Source organism: Saccopteryx bilineata, chromosome 2, assembly GCF_036850765.1.
Source record: "Saccopteryx bilineata isolate mSacBil1 chromosome 2, mSacBil1_pri_phased_curated, whole genome shotgun sequence".
Classification (NCBI taxonomy): Eukaryota; Metazoa; Chordata; class Mammalia; order Chiroptera; family Emballonuridae; genus Saccopteryx; species Saccopteryx bilineata.
This window is the reverse complement of record NC_089491.1, coordinates 197,410,418-197,425,696: the sequence shown is the minus strand read 5'-3', so window position 1 is coordinate 197,425,696 and position 15,279 is coordinate 197,410,418. Positions and strand designations below refer to the sequence as shown.

Sequence of the window (15,279 nt, the reverse complement as noted above, 5' to 3'; positions counted from 1 at the left end):
TATCCCAGGGCCCCTCTACCTGCCATTCCTTCTGCCTAAGGTGGTCATCCATGCATGTGCAGCTGGCCGCCCATCTCCTGCAGGTCTTTCCTGAAAAAGTACTTTTCCCAAGAGCCCTGCCTTGACCATATTATATAAAATTATAACCACCTCCCACCTCCCCATCCGCTCTACAGCTTGAATGTTCTCCACTTCATGTAACTGCATCCAACAGAGGGCACATTTCCCTGCCTGTTTGATTGTCTGGGCCCCACCTATCTAGAAGATATGCTCCAGGAGAGATGGCTTTTCTGATTGTCCTCCCTCATTGTCCCCAAGGCCTAATAGAGTAAGTGTCCCATAAATACCTGAGAAGCAAGGACAGACAAAAGGGTAGCTGGTCAACTTCCATAGGAGGAAGTGGGAGAGGGCAGATATTTTCAGAGGTTGGTAACCCCCACCCTATCCATCCACCACTGCTCAGTCTTCCCCCAGCATCTCATCCAGAATGATGAGTCCCTGGTAAAGAGAGGGGACTTCCTTTAGCTCCACAGTGAGGTTTAGGAGTCCGTGGGTGTTGGGGAGAGGTGAACCCCTGAACAAAAGTAAGAGAGATGGAAAATGGATACTTAGGATGATCAGAAACTGGTTCTGCCCTCTAACGCGGTTCTCCCCAGCTTTCTTTTTTGCTCCTGGCTTAAAGACAATGGTCTTCTCGTCCCTTCACCGCCAGGAGTCTAAAAAGAGCTGTCAACACTTCTTCGCTGCCTCCTGTGCCTAAAGCTCCATCCATGCCACACCTCGCTGAAACCCAGCTTCCACCCCCAGCTTTTACATCTGACTCGCACCAGGGTTATCAATGATGTATTTGTTTCTAAGTCCAGTGGGGCCTCTTGCTCCTTATCTGACAATGCCCTGCTGACAACTTCAGCTTCCTCTCCAGCCCCAGCTCTACAGCGACCTGTTTCACTTCCAAGGTCATTGTGTACAGTGACCCCTATCATGCCGGCCCTCTTCTCCATCCGTCCCCAACTGGATCCTCTAGGAAATCATAGCACCAAGCCTTGGAGAACTGAAACAGTGAAACCCTAAGAGTTTGGAAATCGCAGCAACCACAGCGGAGCAAGGCTTGGTCCATGAGCTGGACTGGGGGCGCGGAGGGGTGGCTCCGAGTGAACCGCGCTCCCTCGAGGAAGCAGTCTCCACTGCCCACTTCATCTTCTTGCCCGCGAGGCGGTGCCTAACACCCCAGTTCTTGCTGCCGAGGCTCCACCGCGTCCAGGATCCGAACCTTGGCAACAGCTGCCCAGGCGGAGTGGGGCGGGGCACAAGGGCTCAAGGTCTGCGGGAATCCCCGGAAGGGCGCGACCGTGGGGACCGGGCTCTCAGGGGGCGGAGGGGTGGGGCCGGGCCCACTGCGCCTTATTTCCTCTGTTTCCTCCAGACAAGCGCCCGTTGCCTGCTCCAAGCCCGGACCGCCGAGTCGAGCGCCGCGCCAGCCAGCCAGCGTCCATGCAGCTCCGCCGGCCACTGCTACCTGGAGGCCCGTGCCCCGCCTCCCCGCTGCCCGCGCTGCTGCTGCTGCTGCTGCTCGCCCTCCAGGGGGCTGCAGCAACGCCGGCAAGGCCCGGGGGGCCGCAGGACTCCGGGTGGCAGAAGGACGCAGCGCTCCCTCATGGGTTCCTGCAGCAGGCGGCGCGCGCGGCGCTCCACTTCTTCAACTTCCGCGTGGGTTCGCCCAGCGCTCTGCGAGTGCTGTCCGCGGTGCAGCAGGGCCACGCGTGGGTGAGTGGGGGAGAGACACGTTGGCTGCACGGGGACCGCCATACGCCGTGGGAGTGGTGACTCCTGTGTGCCCGTACCGATTGCGGGCTGCAAGTCAGTGACGGAGACTGGGCTGGTGCCTCGACGCCCCCCGCAAGTATCCAGCGGTGGAAGGCGCGCGTCGGTGCTTACGGTCTGCGAAACACCGCTAGTTCTGCCTGACATTTTCGAGGCCACAAACTTCACAAGGCATCTCCCGCACCTGGTGAAGAGGTGTATGGGGAAACATGACAGGCCCAAAAGGCAAGGCTTGATCTTGCCTGGAGGTACCCAGAGTTGGTTACTAGTGGGGTGGCCATGTGGGCGCGACCCACCAATGGCTCTAGCAAAAGCCCTTAGCCGGATTTCCAGATTCTAAGCCATTTCCCAGGCCGGGCCACGGACAGACTGGCTTGTCAGTTGCGGGCCACCGCTTTAGGATGTGGTTGTAATTTAGCATCTGCCTAGGTAGGAACCTGGTAATCCTGGTGTCTGCTTTAATCTAATGGGAGTGAGTGAACCACGGTTGCTTTCTATGTGAACAGAATGGATGAGAAGGTTACAACTGGTGGTTTGGTTGCTGATTACAAGGCACTAGCTGTAGGGTTTCCTCTTTGTGTCTGTAGTATTAACTTTTTTTGCAAAAGTTACAGAACCACACACAGCAAGTCTGCCCCCAGAGTAACCATTCTCTTTCCACTAGTTCCCAAATATTGCACAGGGCCTGCAGACTCAGCCTCTAACACTCTAGAATTGAGCATAGCATGTAAATAGATGGAGTTTTAAAGAGGGCAGTAAGATTTTAGTTGAGGATTGTTCTGGACCTGATGTCAGACCCAGGGGTGGGGAAGGCTATTTGGAGGCTCAACCTTGGTCCCTTAAAGACAATTCTGCAGCTAGGACGGCTAAATTTATTTAATGAAGGAAAAGACAACCTATTTCTGTCACCTGTTTAACAATCTTTGCTGTCTCAGGGAGAAGAAAGTTTAGTTTTACTAGCCCAACAGAAAAGTGAGTAAACAGAGCTTTAAAACTGAACTATCAAAGTGGGAGAAAGCAACCACCTCCTAGAGCTCAACAAGGGCCTTCCTCGGATCTGCACCCTGGGCACCAGTGGGGAGGAGTCCCTACAGTAAAGCAGGTCAGATGTCTAAGGTACACCACTTTTCAAATTCCAGGAATTTTTTCTTCTTTCTAAGACCATACAAAATAAATTTCTTGGCATTTTTATGCATTTAGTAAAATGAATAAAAAATAAAATATTTTGCATCTTTCACAAGATAAACTAACTCTCAAAACCTGAGTTATGGGGGGAAAAAACTCTCTTCCAAAGAGTTCAGTTACTGTTTTTTTATCTGTAATAGTAAATGTTTCTGAATTTTAAAGGGATCCTTCTTTGGAGCCAAAGGGGAGGGGGCTCAATAAATTAGCAGTCACATGGAATTAAATATATTGGGAAAATATTTGGATTTTTACTAAAAAAATAAATAAATTGGAGACAAGTAGACATGAGAGATAGGATGAGTTGAATAGCATTGACCCTAAGAAACTTCCAGAGTTATCCTTACTTAGGGACAATGCCCTGGATTCATACATTTCCTCCAAAAATAGTTATGTTTTAAAATCAAGAATTCAAGGAAGGAAGCTTAGTGACTTTATCCAATAGAGGGCCAAGACTCTCTAGAAACTAACATGGTTTCAGTTTCTCCCAGAGATTTAGTGACATTATTTTTCTGCCTCCTCCAAATATCACCACTAAAGAAGGGCCCACCTTCAGGAATGGTCAGGGCAGCCTGGAGCAGGCTGTATCTTAAATTTGTGACAGCAGCATGCCAGGACCCTTGGGGATGGTAGACAGAGAGAGAAAGCAGTGGAGAGTGAGAGCTGGTGGGGACACTGCCATAAACTGCCTTTCCAGAGTACAGGGGGCCAGTAGATGGGGTGTTTCTGGGAGCCCATTTTCTAGCCCCTTGCACTGCCTCCAATGAACCATATAACCTACAGGTGGCCGTGAAAGTCTTCTCTGACCATGTTCTCATTTGGAATGGAAATAATTCATGTAATGCCAACCTTGTCAGTTATTCTTAAGAGTTATATAAAGTGATATAAGTACCAATTGTAAAGCATAAAAATGTTAGTATCATTATACTGAGGGACAGTCCATTCATCCATTAGTTATTTCTTGGACACTTACTATGTGCCAGGTACTGGGATAGCTATGGTGGGCCTAATTCAGATTGGGATTGGCATCATCAAGGAGGCCTCTGTTTAGCGTCATTCTGTTTAGCAGTCAGTCATTCAGCTGCCTTAATGAGGAGCAGACACACCACCCACATGAGGCTTTCAATGTGGAGATTTTGGAATTTCTGCTTCAATTACAAGAGCAGTCATAGCACTGATAAATGAAAAATGGTAGATCCCCAGAACTCAGGTTTGCATTCTTTATCTAATCAGTGCATTTTCAAAGTGAGTGCTTAGTTGCTGCACAGGGTGAGCAGGTAGCTGAGTGGGGGATGTGGGGGAGTGAAAAAAGTACAGTCATTCCTTGCCATATCATGGTTCACTTTTCATGGTCTCACTGTATTGTGGATTTTTAAACTGTATATATCTAATTTTGTATCACAGATATTTCACTATATCACAGGATTTTTTAGTATATAGGTATTTTTATATATGTTGGAATCCATGGGAGTCCAAAAAGACCAGAGTAACAGGCTTTATTGAAAGGAAGAAAGGAACCCTGCTGGGCACTTCTCCAGGGAGAAGGGCATCAGTACAAGCTAGAAGGATGAATGTTATGGGGTAAGGAAGAATTCCGAGTATGTGGGTATTGAATCAAAAGTCCTGGTGTGTCCAGAATGTTTCTCCTTGGGGGGCTTGCCAGCTTCTTTGAATTCTTCTGTCTCAGGGGTGATAGTCCAGTAAGGGTGAGGTCTGACAGATAAGCGGAACATCAAGAGGGCAATTTGAAATTCATGGATCTATCAATATATTTATTATTTTATTTATTTTTGAGGTAAAATAAGCATTTTCCAGCCTAAAAAATGAAAATAATATAAAAATATTAATAAAAACATATTAAAATAAAATACGTACCGTACCCAAATAGAATTTTATATGTTGTTAAAATTAACTAGGTTTAAGAGTGTAGAAAGTGTTTAAGAGCATAGGAAGTGTTTATAAGAGTATGGGAAAGCTTAATAACAGTGTGGGGAAGGTTTATAAAGCCTTAAAAAATATATAAATAATAAAATATAAGGTTGCTACTTCACAAATTTTTGCCTATTGTGGGGGGTTCTGGAACCTGACCCCCATGATAGACGAGGGACCACACCTGGTAGGGATCCTCTCCATCCTCGGAGTCAGCATGTCCTTTTGTAAGACGAGAAGCTGGGACCGAGTCAGAGTTTTCAAACTTATTTCCCTCTAGTGCAGGGGTCTCAAACTCGCGGCCCGCGGGCCGCATGCGGCCTGCCGAACAATTTTGTGCAGCCCGCAGACTAATCCACGAAGTTCAAAATATTTTGGATAAAATTAAGTAAGCCTAGGGGCCTACTTGTATTTTTCATTTCTCTAGCATCCTAGCTAGATATTAGCTTAGTTAACAGCAGTTGTGATGCGAACTACAGTTTCTGGTCGTTTTGTGACACTGAGTAAACTGCATGTACGATTGTGCTTGTTGTACTGATTTTTTTTTGTTTTCAACTGCAGTGAGAAAAGTGTTGCGTAACAGTTGCCTTTTGTAGACCCTAGTGCGGCCCGCCAAACGGCTGTGATCTTGCTCTGCGGCCCACATGCTGAGTTGAGTTTGAGACCCCTGCTCTAGTGGGTTATGAAATCAGTTTAATAAGCTGCAGTTGTTTTGTGGGGTTTTTGAAATACAAATAATAAGGATGCTGAAGAATGGGTAAGTAGTGCCTCTGGATGTTTTAAATATATATGTATGTATGAACTAGGTCATTATGAAGAATGCAGTTCTCACTGTGGGTTTCAGCTAAACTAAATTGAAAGCAAATGAACAAAATGGCTTTTAAGGTCTCTTCCAGCTCAGAAATTTCCTTTATTCTAAGCAATTTCTTGGTTCTGCAAGAATCCCTCATTATAGAAACACTGTTGCCCTCTTCTGGTGAAATGTAGTAATAGCTGTAGCAGTAAACACAAGTACTGAGAAGAAATCAGTGCTAACTGGTGAAAGAGGAGTACTCTGTTCTGTTTTGTTTACACTAATTGTAGGGAGAAGTCACAGACTCTGGATTCTGTTCCCTCACTGTACCCACCTACTTCCATCTCCTTCCTGGTCTCACTGTAACTTTCTATAACCAAAGAGGCTGCTACTTTGCTGAAGCACATGGCATAGCCTCTGGATCAATGGTGGGCAATTTTGAGTGATGCTGAGAGTTCTTATGCTACTCAGGGTCTCCTGGGTCAGCCCCACTCCCTACTGATGAAGGCTGCCCCTGACACTTAGACAAGTCTGGCCACTCAGCGAGTCCTGGGACCACTGGCCCCTGCCCCAAGCAGCCGGTGAGAGGCCATGCCTTTCCTGACATGTACAGAGACTGGCTGAGATCTCCGTGTGCACACTTCTTTTGTCAGCCCATTCCGGAATCAGCTAGTGTTTGGGGATTGGTCACTCAAGGTGAGTAAATGCGCTCTGGCCTGGACCAGACCAGTAGTTAAAAACGTAATTGAAACAATTGACCAAACTGGTGGAAAGTTATGCTCTTACCCAGAGGCGGATTTAATGGCAGGTGCACCAGGTGTGCACCCTGGGCCCCGACTTCTGGAGAACCCTGCAAAACCCCAACTTTACACTTTTTTCTAATGACACCAAGTTTGGTTTCATACGTGCAATTTTAACATTAATAGTACATAATGTTTTTTATTTATTTAAAAATATGGTTAACACATATTTTTATTTTCCCTGTCTCTTTTATTTAAGGGGCCCAGTATTTTCTTCTGCATCTAAGGCCTCAACCGACCTTAATCTGTCCGCCTCTGCCCTTATCTTAATTGCTTCTATCTAAATTGAAATCAATACAGATGTAAGTGTATTACCTGTCTTTGGTGAAGGACAAGGCTCTTTAATGGGCTTGCCTTGCTGTCTTATTGGCAAGAAGACACACCCATGAGGATGTGATTTGCCTTCTGGTTTGCTTACAGCAGGGGTCCCCAAACTACGGCCCGCGGGCCACATGCGGCCCCCTTAGGCCATTTATTCGGCCCTGCCGCACTTCTGGACGGGTACCTCTTTCATTGGTGGTCAGTGAGAGGAGCATACTTCCCATTGAAATATTGGTCAGTTTGTTGATTTAAATTTACTTGTTCTTTATTTTAAATATTGTACTTGTTCCCGTTTTGTTTTTTTACTTTAAAATAAGATATGTGCAGTGTGCATAGGAATTTGTTCATAGTTTTTTTTATAGTCCGGCCCTCCAGTGGTCTGAGGGACAGTGAACTGGCTCCCTGTGTAAAAAGTTTGGGGACCCCTGGCTTACAGCGTAGGAAGCACTTGAGAAAAAAGACAGTGCCTAATCCTCTATTTTTCCTTTACCCTTCCCCCCCCAACTTTGACTCACTCACACCTAAATTCAACAGCAAGAGTTTACACTTACCTTTATCAACCCATTTAACTTGGATATCATGGACATGACAATTTTTTGTGGCCCACTCTTCACCAGCTTGTTAACATTTAATTATGCAATTAGATAATGAGTATGCCCAGGTTTAGCAAGTTTGGGAGCAAAACAAATGCCTTTGGTAGAACATTATACTAACCTGTGCAGGTAGGCTGGACTCCTGTCTGGGTTCCTCAGAGCTCCTGTCCCTGTGGCTGATGGCAGACGGAGCCTGTTCTCTGAGCCACAGGCAGTTAGGGGACCACCTACCTTACTAGTAAAAGCCTTCCTTTGTCTCCTTTCAATTTATAAAGCACTATAACACCACATAATTCATCTAATTCAACTGCTCTTCCTAAAGTCTTTGCTCCATTAATGTCAGTAATTCAGTGATGATTGTTCACAAAGTAGGAAAGCAATACACAAAGCAATAACTGAGAATGAAATGAGTGCAATGAATATGGAGGGGAGATCAGTGATAAAGTGAAATAATCCTTCCTCTCTCGCAAGGAAGTCTCCTAAGTGCTTTTACAGACCTCCTGACAGAAGGAAGTGGGGTGGGGGCTTTTAAATGACTGTGGGCTTTTCATGACCCTCCCTCTGCCCAGGAGTGAAGCCTAACAATCCTGAAAACACAAAACAGAGAGGCACCTGCCCAGCCCTCTTTCCTCCCGTCTCTGCTCCTGCTGCCAGCACAGAGGCACGCACTGTCTCCGCCCACCTCTCCCCACAGTGCCCACTGCACTGTAGGCTCTAATTGCAGAGGGGTCTAGCAGGGTGTGAGAAAGGCGACCTGGCCTTGGGGGTAAACTTTAACCTTTGCCTCCTTGGCACTTTGCCCCATCACCCAAGCCCTCTGTTACTGGGTGAGCGAGCAGGCAGGAATGCCTTTAAACAGCTTGCAATAAATTGTTTTAGAACCACAGATGTCTTTTTGACCAGCCTACAACATTTTCCACTTGTCTTGCCATGTGTGGTGTCACACCAAGATGTGTGTGATCACAGAGTGTTAGTACTGCCCCCCCAAAAGACCAATGTTGGTAGGTTTTGAATTTAACAAGGAAGAGACCAGTTTGGCTGCACACTCTTGCTTGAAGGACCTAGGTTGTTCTGCAGACATGACTGATATTAATGAGACATGGAATGTTAAATTTGCACACACTCCTAAACCCAACCTGACTCTTGATTTCAACCCTAGAAATTTATGCAGCCTTGGCATTTATTTGCCTTCGCGATGGTGCTTGAGTTGAAGAGGTTTTCACAGAGCTAGTCGCACAGTGCTTGGGGATAGTCACCACAGCAAATATCCACTGAGTTACTTATGGTTGTTTGGAATGTCTCCAGTCAGTCAAGTCAAGTTATGGAAGGGATCTTGTCCCAGCGCTATATATAAGATGTATGCCATATGCCAGTGGCCATGGCCAGGCAGGTTCCCATTGGATTTGGGCAGATGGTAAAGGAACTGTGGAGCCAGAAAATGGTGGGCCATTTCGTTTATTAAATTTTCCTAATGGTGGACGAGCAAGCAGGCAGGTAAGACTGATTCTCTCTCTCTCTCTCTCTCTCTCTCTCTCTCTTTCTGGGCTGATGAGCAAACAAACTGGGGGAAACCCTTCTCCGGCAAACAATAGCAACAAATGACCACTCCCAAGCAGGCAGGCAATCCTCAATCTATAATCTGCCACCCTGAGGGCAAGCACCTGCAACCTTACCTAGACTACACACACGTGGTGCTGCCTCATAGAAATCAGGCATAATACAAGCGAGCAAGCCTAACACACTTGTTTGTTCAACATTCCACCCCTTTAGGGTTGCACACTTCACAATCTACATGACAGGTATCTTCTGCAATGGTCCCTGTCGTGAGGAATGAAGTACGTTACATAAACAGACTACAGTAACAGCACATATTATGCATTTACAATAATTACAAAAGTGCCCTTCCCAGCGTCTCCCTGCCCAAGGTGCTAACTGGAGGCTCATCTCTAGCCCCTTCCCCATGATAAGTGGGAGGCCTGTGTAGTCCAGGGCTGTGTTCATGGAAACTGTAAAATGTCCTTGGGTATCTCTGCCACTGCATGAGAACAGCTTCCCCGTGCAGGAGGGCATCCACCAGAACTGAGTGCCCCCCATCAGGGTCTCTCATATGTCCAAAAGCAGCATGTTAGTCCAACAAGGGAGCCACTGCCTCCCTCTGTTTGTAGTCCACGATAGACAGCCCAGTTGTCTGTACAAATGGACCAAACCAAGGTAAAGGTCCATTATAGGCAACTAGGTTCACATGGGGCCTCAGGCCACCCCCCCTCCCATCCATGCCATCATGGCAGCTCTGAAGATGCTGCCCCAAGGAGGCCAACCTGTCCACCTCTGCTCTAGAGAGCATGATGCTGTCCACCCCTATGTCCCACAATCGCAGCAAGCCTACCAGGGGCTCAGTAGGTACTTTCTGCTGGGTTTTTACCTTCTGGATGACCAGTGGCCAAGTTCTGAGTGTGTGGATGGCAGCTTCAGCCCAAGACTCCTCATCCTCAGAAGAGGACCTGGAAATGCCTGCTCACGCCAACTCAGAGCCACTCTGCTGGAACAGCTCCATTTTTGGTTCCTGCGGCTGTCAGCTCTCGGCCTGAAGCTGAACCCACAGTTGTTTGTCCAATAACTGCTACTGCCAACGTTCTACTTCCAGGGCAAACTGCAACTTCCAAACCTGTAGATCACTCCAGTTCCACCTGTGCTCTGCCGCTCTCGAACCCAGTCAGCCTCCTTCTCCAGCTCTCACTCCAGTTTATGCAGAGACGCACCAAGGACAGTTTTAGTTTCAGTGGACATGGCCCTGGACTGTATAGGCCCCCCACCTAAGATGAGTGGCTTTGTTGGCACCGCGCGGTAAGGAGTTGGAGGTGGACCTCCAGTTAACTCCCTTGGCAGAGTGTTCAGGGAGACATTGTGAAGGGCACCTTTGTAATTATCAGTTTTGGAATGTATGTCATATGCCTATTGTGAGCAACCCTAAAGGGGTAGAATGTGAGGCAGCTGTGTTAGGCTTGCTCTCTGATGTACCAGCTGCAAGTACTTTGCCTGATTAGTGCATGAGCACGTGGCAGAGGCATGTGTGCGTAGCCCATATAAGGCTATGGGTGCCTGCGCTGGAGAAAGATTAGAGATAGGGGATTGCGGGTGGTGGTTTGCCTGCCCAACTGCCTGCCACTGTGAGGGGCCATTTTGCTGTTTCTTTGCCTGAGAGGCAGTTTCTCCTGCCTGTGTGCTTGTCTGTGGTTGTGAGACTCTATAAAATGGTAATGGCCCAATGCCTTCTGGCTCTGCTGCTTCTCTACCATCTGCCCGAATCCACTGTGAACCTGCCTGGCCTCGGCCACTGGCATTACAGTGCCATTCAATTTCTTCCTATCTTCCCCAGCCGCAGTCAAATCTACCCACATCTGTTTTTGGGTAACCTTTACAGGTCCATTCCCCTTGTTAGTTGTGGGGAGGGGGCAGCATGGGCAGCAGCCCTCACTGCTTTATGATTCTGTGCTGCCTCTTGCTCCCCCAAATCTGCTACCATCTGTGTAACTGTTGATGGGCTGCCCCACATAGGGGCCCAGGATAGCCACTAGTGACCCAAAAAAGGGCTGATGGTGTGCTGCAGATACTAAGGTCCCTCATCCCTGCTGTAAACACTTCCTTGTCTGGTCCACAGGACCTCAGGTTGAAAGCATTCTTCATACCTAGTTCCTGAAGAATCTTTACTAGCTCACTATAGCTATGCCACCTACTCACTGTTTCAGGCAAGTTCCCAGCATTCTGCCAGACCATACGAATGGTTGCCATCACCCATTCTAACAGTGTATGGTCTCCTGGGTTGTCATGGCAGTTCTGAAGATGCTGTCTTAAGGAGGAGTGCATGGTAATGGAAGCAAATTTCTCCATCTCTGTTCTGGAGAGCATGATGCCATCTACCCCCCTATGTCCCACAACCAGAGCAACCAGGCTACCAGGGACTCGGTAGGTTTCTGCCTAAATTGTGCCCCAACTCTATCAGCTCAGCCTGGGCTTAAGGACAGATCACTGAGGACTCCACCACCTGTGGAGAGGGTTGTGCCTGCCCCTGAGAGACTCTTGGCTGCTGGGTTTTTACCTTCTGGGTGACTAATGGCTGGGCTCTGAGTCTGTGGACAACAGTTTCAGCCTGAGCCTCCTCCTCTTCAGAAGAATTGGAAATGTCTGCTCCCCCAACTCAGAGTCACTCCACTGGTTTTGATGCAGCTCCGTCTTCAGCACCTGCTTCAACTCCTGTGGCTGCTGGCTCTCAGCTTAAAGCTGAGATTCCAGTTCTTTAACATACACTTGTTTCTTCACCAACTGTCAGTGCCAACATTCCACTTCCAGTGCAAACTGGAGCTCACAAACCTATAACTCCTCTTCCAGAGATCACTCCAGTTTCAGGCACCATTGGCGTTCAGCCTGCATCTTACACTGCAGCTTTCAAGAGCGGTTGGCCTCCTTCTCCAGTGTTTGCTCCAGTTCAAGCCATTGATGCCACTCAGTCTGCAGCTCATCCTGGAGCTTTCAACCTCAAGCAACCTCATGCTCAGAGCTTTTGGTTTCTTCTCACAGGATTTTAAAAAACACCCCACTTACAGTTTCCCAAAGAAGAGCCTCCAGGAACAGCCACTCCTCTATTCCATCCTTCAAGGGTGTTGGCAGCTTCATACCAATCTGATCCGAATCCTGCTCACTATGCCAGATGTGAGGCCATTGGCCGTGGCCATGCAGGTTCACATTGGACTCAGGCAGATGGTAAATGAACTGTGGAGCCAGAAAATGGTGGGCCATTTCATTTATTAGAGTCTTGCAATCACAGCAAAGCAAGCAGGCAGGGAAACCACTTCTTTCTCTCTCTCTAGGCTGATGAGCAAACAGACTGGGGCAGGAACCCTTCTCCAGCAAACAGTAGCAAAAATGACCCCTCCCAATGGTGGCAGGCAATCTACAATCTACAATATGCTGCACTTACAGCCTTACATAGACTCATGCACCAGTCAGGCAAAGTACAAGCAAGCAAGCCTAACACATTTGCTTGCCCAACATATGCAATTCCATGACAGCCTTAAGGGGACATACCCACACAGCACAGGACAGTAAGGATCATAAGTAATTTTGTATTTGTATTAGCTTCACTGCTATAACAAATTACCAAAACTTGGCAGTTGAAAGAACCACATATTTATTCTCTTATAATTGTGGTCAGAATTCCAAAATGGATCTCCCTGTGCTAAAATTAAGGTGTATGCCTGACCAGTGGTGGCGCAGTGGATAAAGCGTCGACCTGGAAATGCTGAGGTCGCCGGTTTGAAACCCTGGGCTTGCCTGGTCAAGGCACATATGGGAGTTGATGCTTCTAGCTCCTCCCCACCTTCTCTCTCTGTCTCTCTCTCCTCTCTCTCTCTTCCTTTCTCTCTCCTCTCTAAAATGAATAAATAAAATAAAATAAAATTAAGGTGTATGAAGGACCTCATTTCTTCTGGAGATTCTAATGGAGAGTCCACTTTCTTTCCTTTCCCTACCTTGGCTTACATACCTTGGCTTGTGGCTCCATCCCCCATCTTCAAAGCCAGTGGAGAAGCACCCCTTGGATGTAAATACACCATGAGTCCCTACAAGAAGGATACTCCTGTGTATAATCCAGGAGGCTCTGCCCATATCAAGATCCTTAATTTAATCACACAGGCCAAATCCCCTTTGCCATGTAAAGTAACATTCACGGGTTCCAGGGATTAGGATGTGGACACCTTGGGGGCGATTACTCGGACTGCTACACAGCTCCGTGAGCTAGTGCAGGAACACACTGGACAAGTCACTGTACCTGAGGACTGACAACTCTTGCTCCACCTCTTGCCTGGCAGATCTCTGCAGCCTAGGGGGTCTGCTTACCTCCTAAAGTGCTGCCTCCATGCCTCCTCCTGGGGTTGCCTTTCTCTCAAGTGCCGCTGCTTTTACAGCCTGGAGGCAGGCACGTCTATCTGTTTGTCTCCTCCACTGCACTAGCCTAGGGCCCAGCAAGAGACAAATAGTAGGTATTTCTTTTTTTTTTTTTTAACAGGGACAGAGAGAGGGATAGACAGACAGAAACGGAGAGAGATGAGAAGTGTCAATCATCAGTTTTTTGTTGTGACACCTTAGTTGTTCATTGATTGCTTTCTCATATGTGCCTTGACCGCAAGCCTTCAGCAGATCAAGTAACTCCTTGCGTGAGCCAGTGACCTTGGGTCCAAGCTGGTGAGCTTTTTTTTTTTTTTTTTTTTTTTTTTTTTTTGCTCAAGCCAGATGAGCCCACGCTCAAGCTGGCGACCTTGGGGTCTCGAACCTGGGTCCTCTGCATCTCAGTCCAATGCTCTATCCATGCGCCACTACCTGGTCAGACAGTAGGTATTTCTTAAGTAGAAACTCACCACTCCCACCCCTGACAGAGAAGGGAGGGAGAAGCAACTCCTCCCATCCCTCTACCGCCAGCCTTTTCCAATCAGCCCCACCCAAGCTGGAGGGAAGCAGCAGAGAGCATTGCCTCTCACCATCTCCACTCCGGCTCCTTTCACAGGGTCAAGGACTGGTTCCCACAATCGGCTAAACATAGATTAATGTGCAGTGTACCATCTCTTTCTCTACTCTACTACTTAACCTGCAAAAGCAAAGTGTCTTTGTGCAGAGCTCTCATTGGGCCCTGCATGGTGGAACCAGATCTGAAAGTCACAGACTTTTGTTGCCTAAACTGTACCCTCGCTTTCTGGGATTGCCGGGGAGAAGGAAAATGCAGTAAGATAATTTTGGGGTATAATGTAATACACTCATGCTCTCTCTGTCTAGAACAGAAGACCAGCACAGCAATTTTTATCTGCAAATGAGTGGTTTACTTGTCTCCAACTAAGCCTGACTCATAAAACTAACCTTATAAAATGAAAAGTTTGTTTTTACTGGAATGACATGACATTTATATGTTCTACAAATGGCGAAGGCTGGAAGGGACATTTTGAAGCCGAGTCTGTTAGGCCAGTGAGGCCCTATGTGCAAATGAGGGGATATTAAAGTCATGTGCCCACCACTCATCCCCATCTCCCCAACTGGAAAACATGATGTTTAAAGTTGTCACCACCGGCTCTACAGCAACATGATGGTACTGTGCTTAGCAACCAACAGCAGAAAAACAAGGGACAGCATCTCCCCAAATGCAGGTTATCTTCCAGAAGAATTGTGCTTTGGAGACTTGCAGTCACAGCATTCTGGTGGCTCCCTCAGCAGCTGGCAGCAAGGTGTCCTGGGATGCCATCCTGGCTGTGCCATTTGCACCAAAGTTTTGTGTGCATTTAAAAGGGGTGTTATATTTCTAAAATGTGCTCTTAGAATACATACCTATTCTCTATCTCTCATCAAGTTTCTCAGGGGCATTTCCAATATTTCAATGACTTTAAGCAAACAAACAAACAAACAAACATTATATCATATCTAATAGAAAGATAGTGCACATAGGCACTAGAGGAAAAATCTTTGATTCATCGACAGGAAAACAAAGCTTTACATTTAAAGTAAACAGCTTTTAACTGCCAGTAAGACAAGACTTTGTATAGTTACTATTAGAATGTTCAGTTTTAACTTTTTTCTTTTTTTTTTTTTTACAGAGACAGAGAGAGAGTCAGAGAGAGGGACAGAAACGGAGATAGACAGGGACAGAAATGGAGAGAGATGAGAAGCATCAATCATCAGTTTTTCATTCCGACACCTTAGTTGTTCATTGACTGCTTTCTCATATGTGCCTTGACCGTGGGGCTACAACAGACCGAGTAACCCTTGGCTCGAGCCAGCGACCTTGGGTCCAAGCTGGTGAGCT

At 47.2% G+C, this 15,279-nt stretch overlaps 1 protein-coding gene across 2 annotated transcripts in view; it reads left to right on the top strand.

Annotated features, from left to right (window-relative positions):
* Positions 1-1,346: 1,346 nt before the first annotated feature.
* RARRES1 (retinoic acid receptor responder 1) overlaps positions 1,347-15,279 on the top strand; it is a 59,888-nt gene continuing 45,955 nt past the window's right edge. For both annotated transcript variants that reach the window (XM_066259041.1, XM_066259040.1), the window contains exon 1: positions 1,347-1,764. In XM_066259041.1, the coding sequence (XP_066115138.1) occupies positions 1,492-1,764 (273 nt within the window). In that variant the 5' untranslated portion in view covers positions 1,347-1,491. The remainder of the gene's footprint in view (positions 1,765-15,279) is intronic.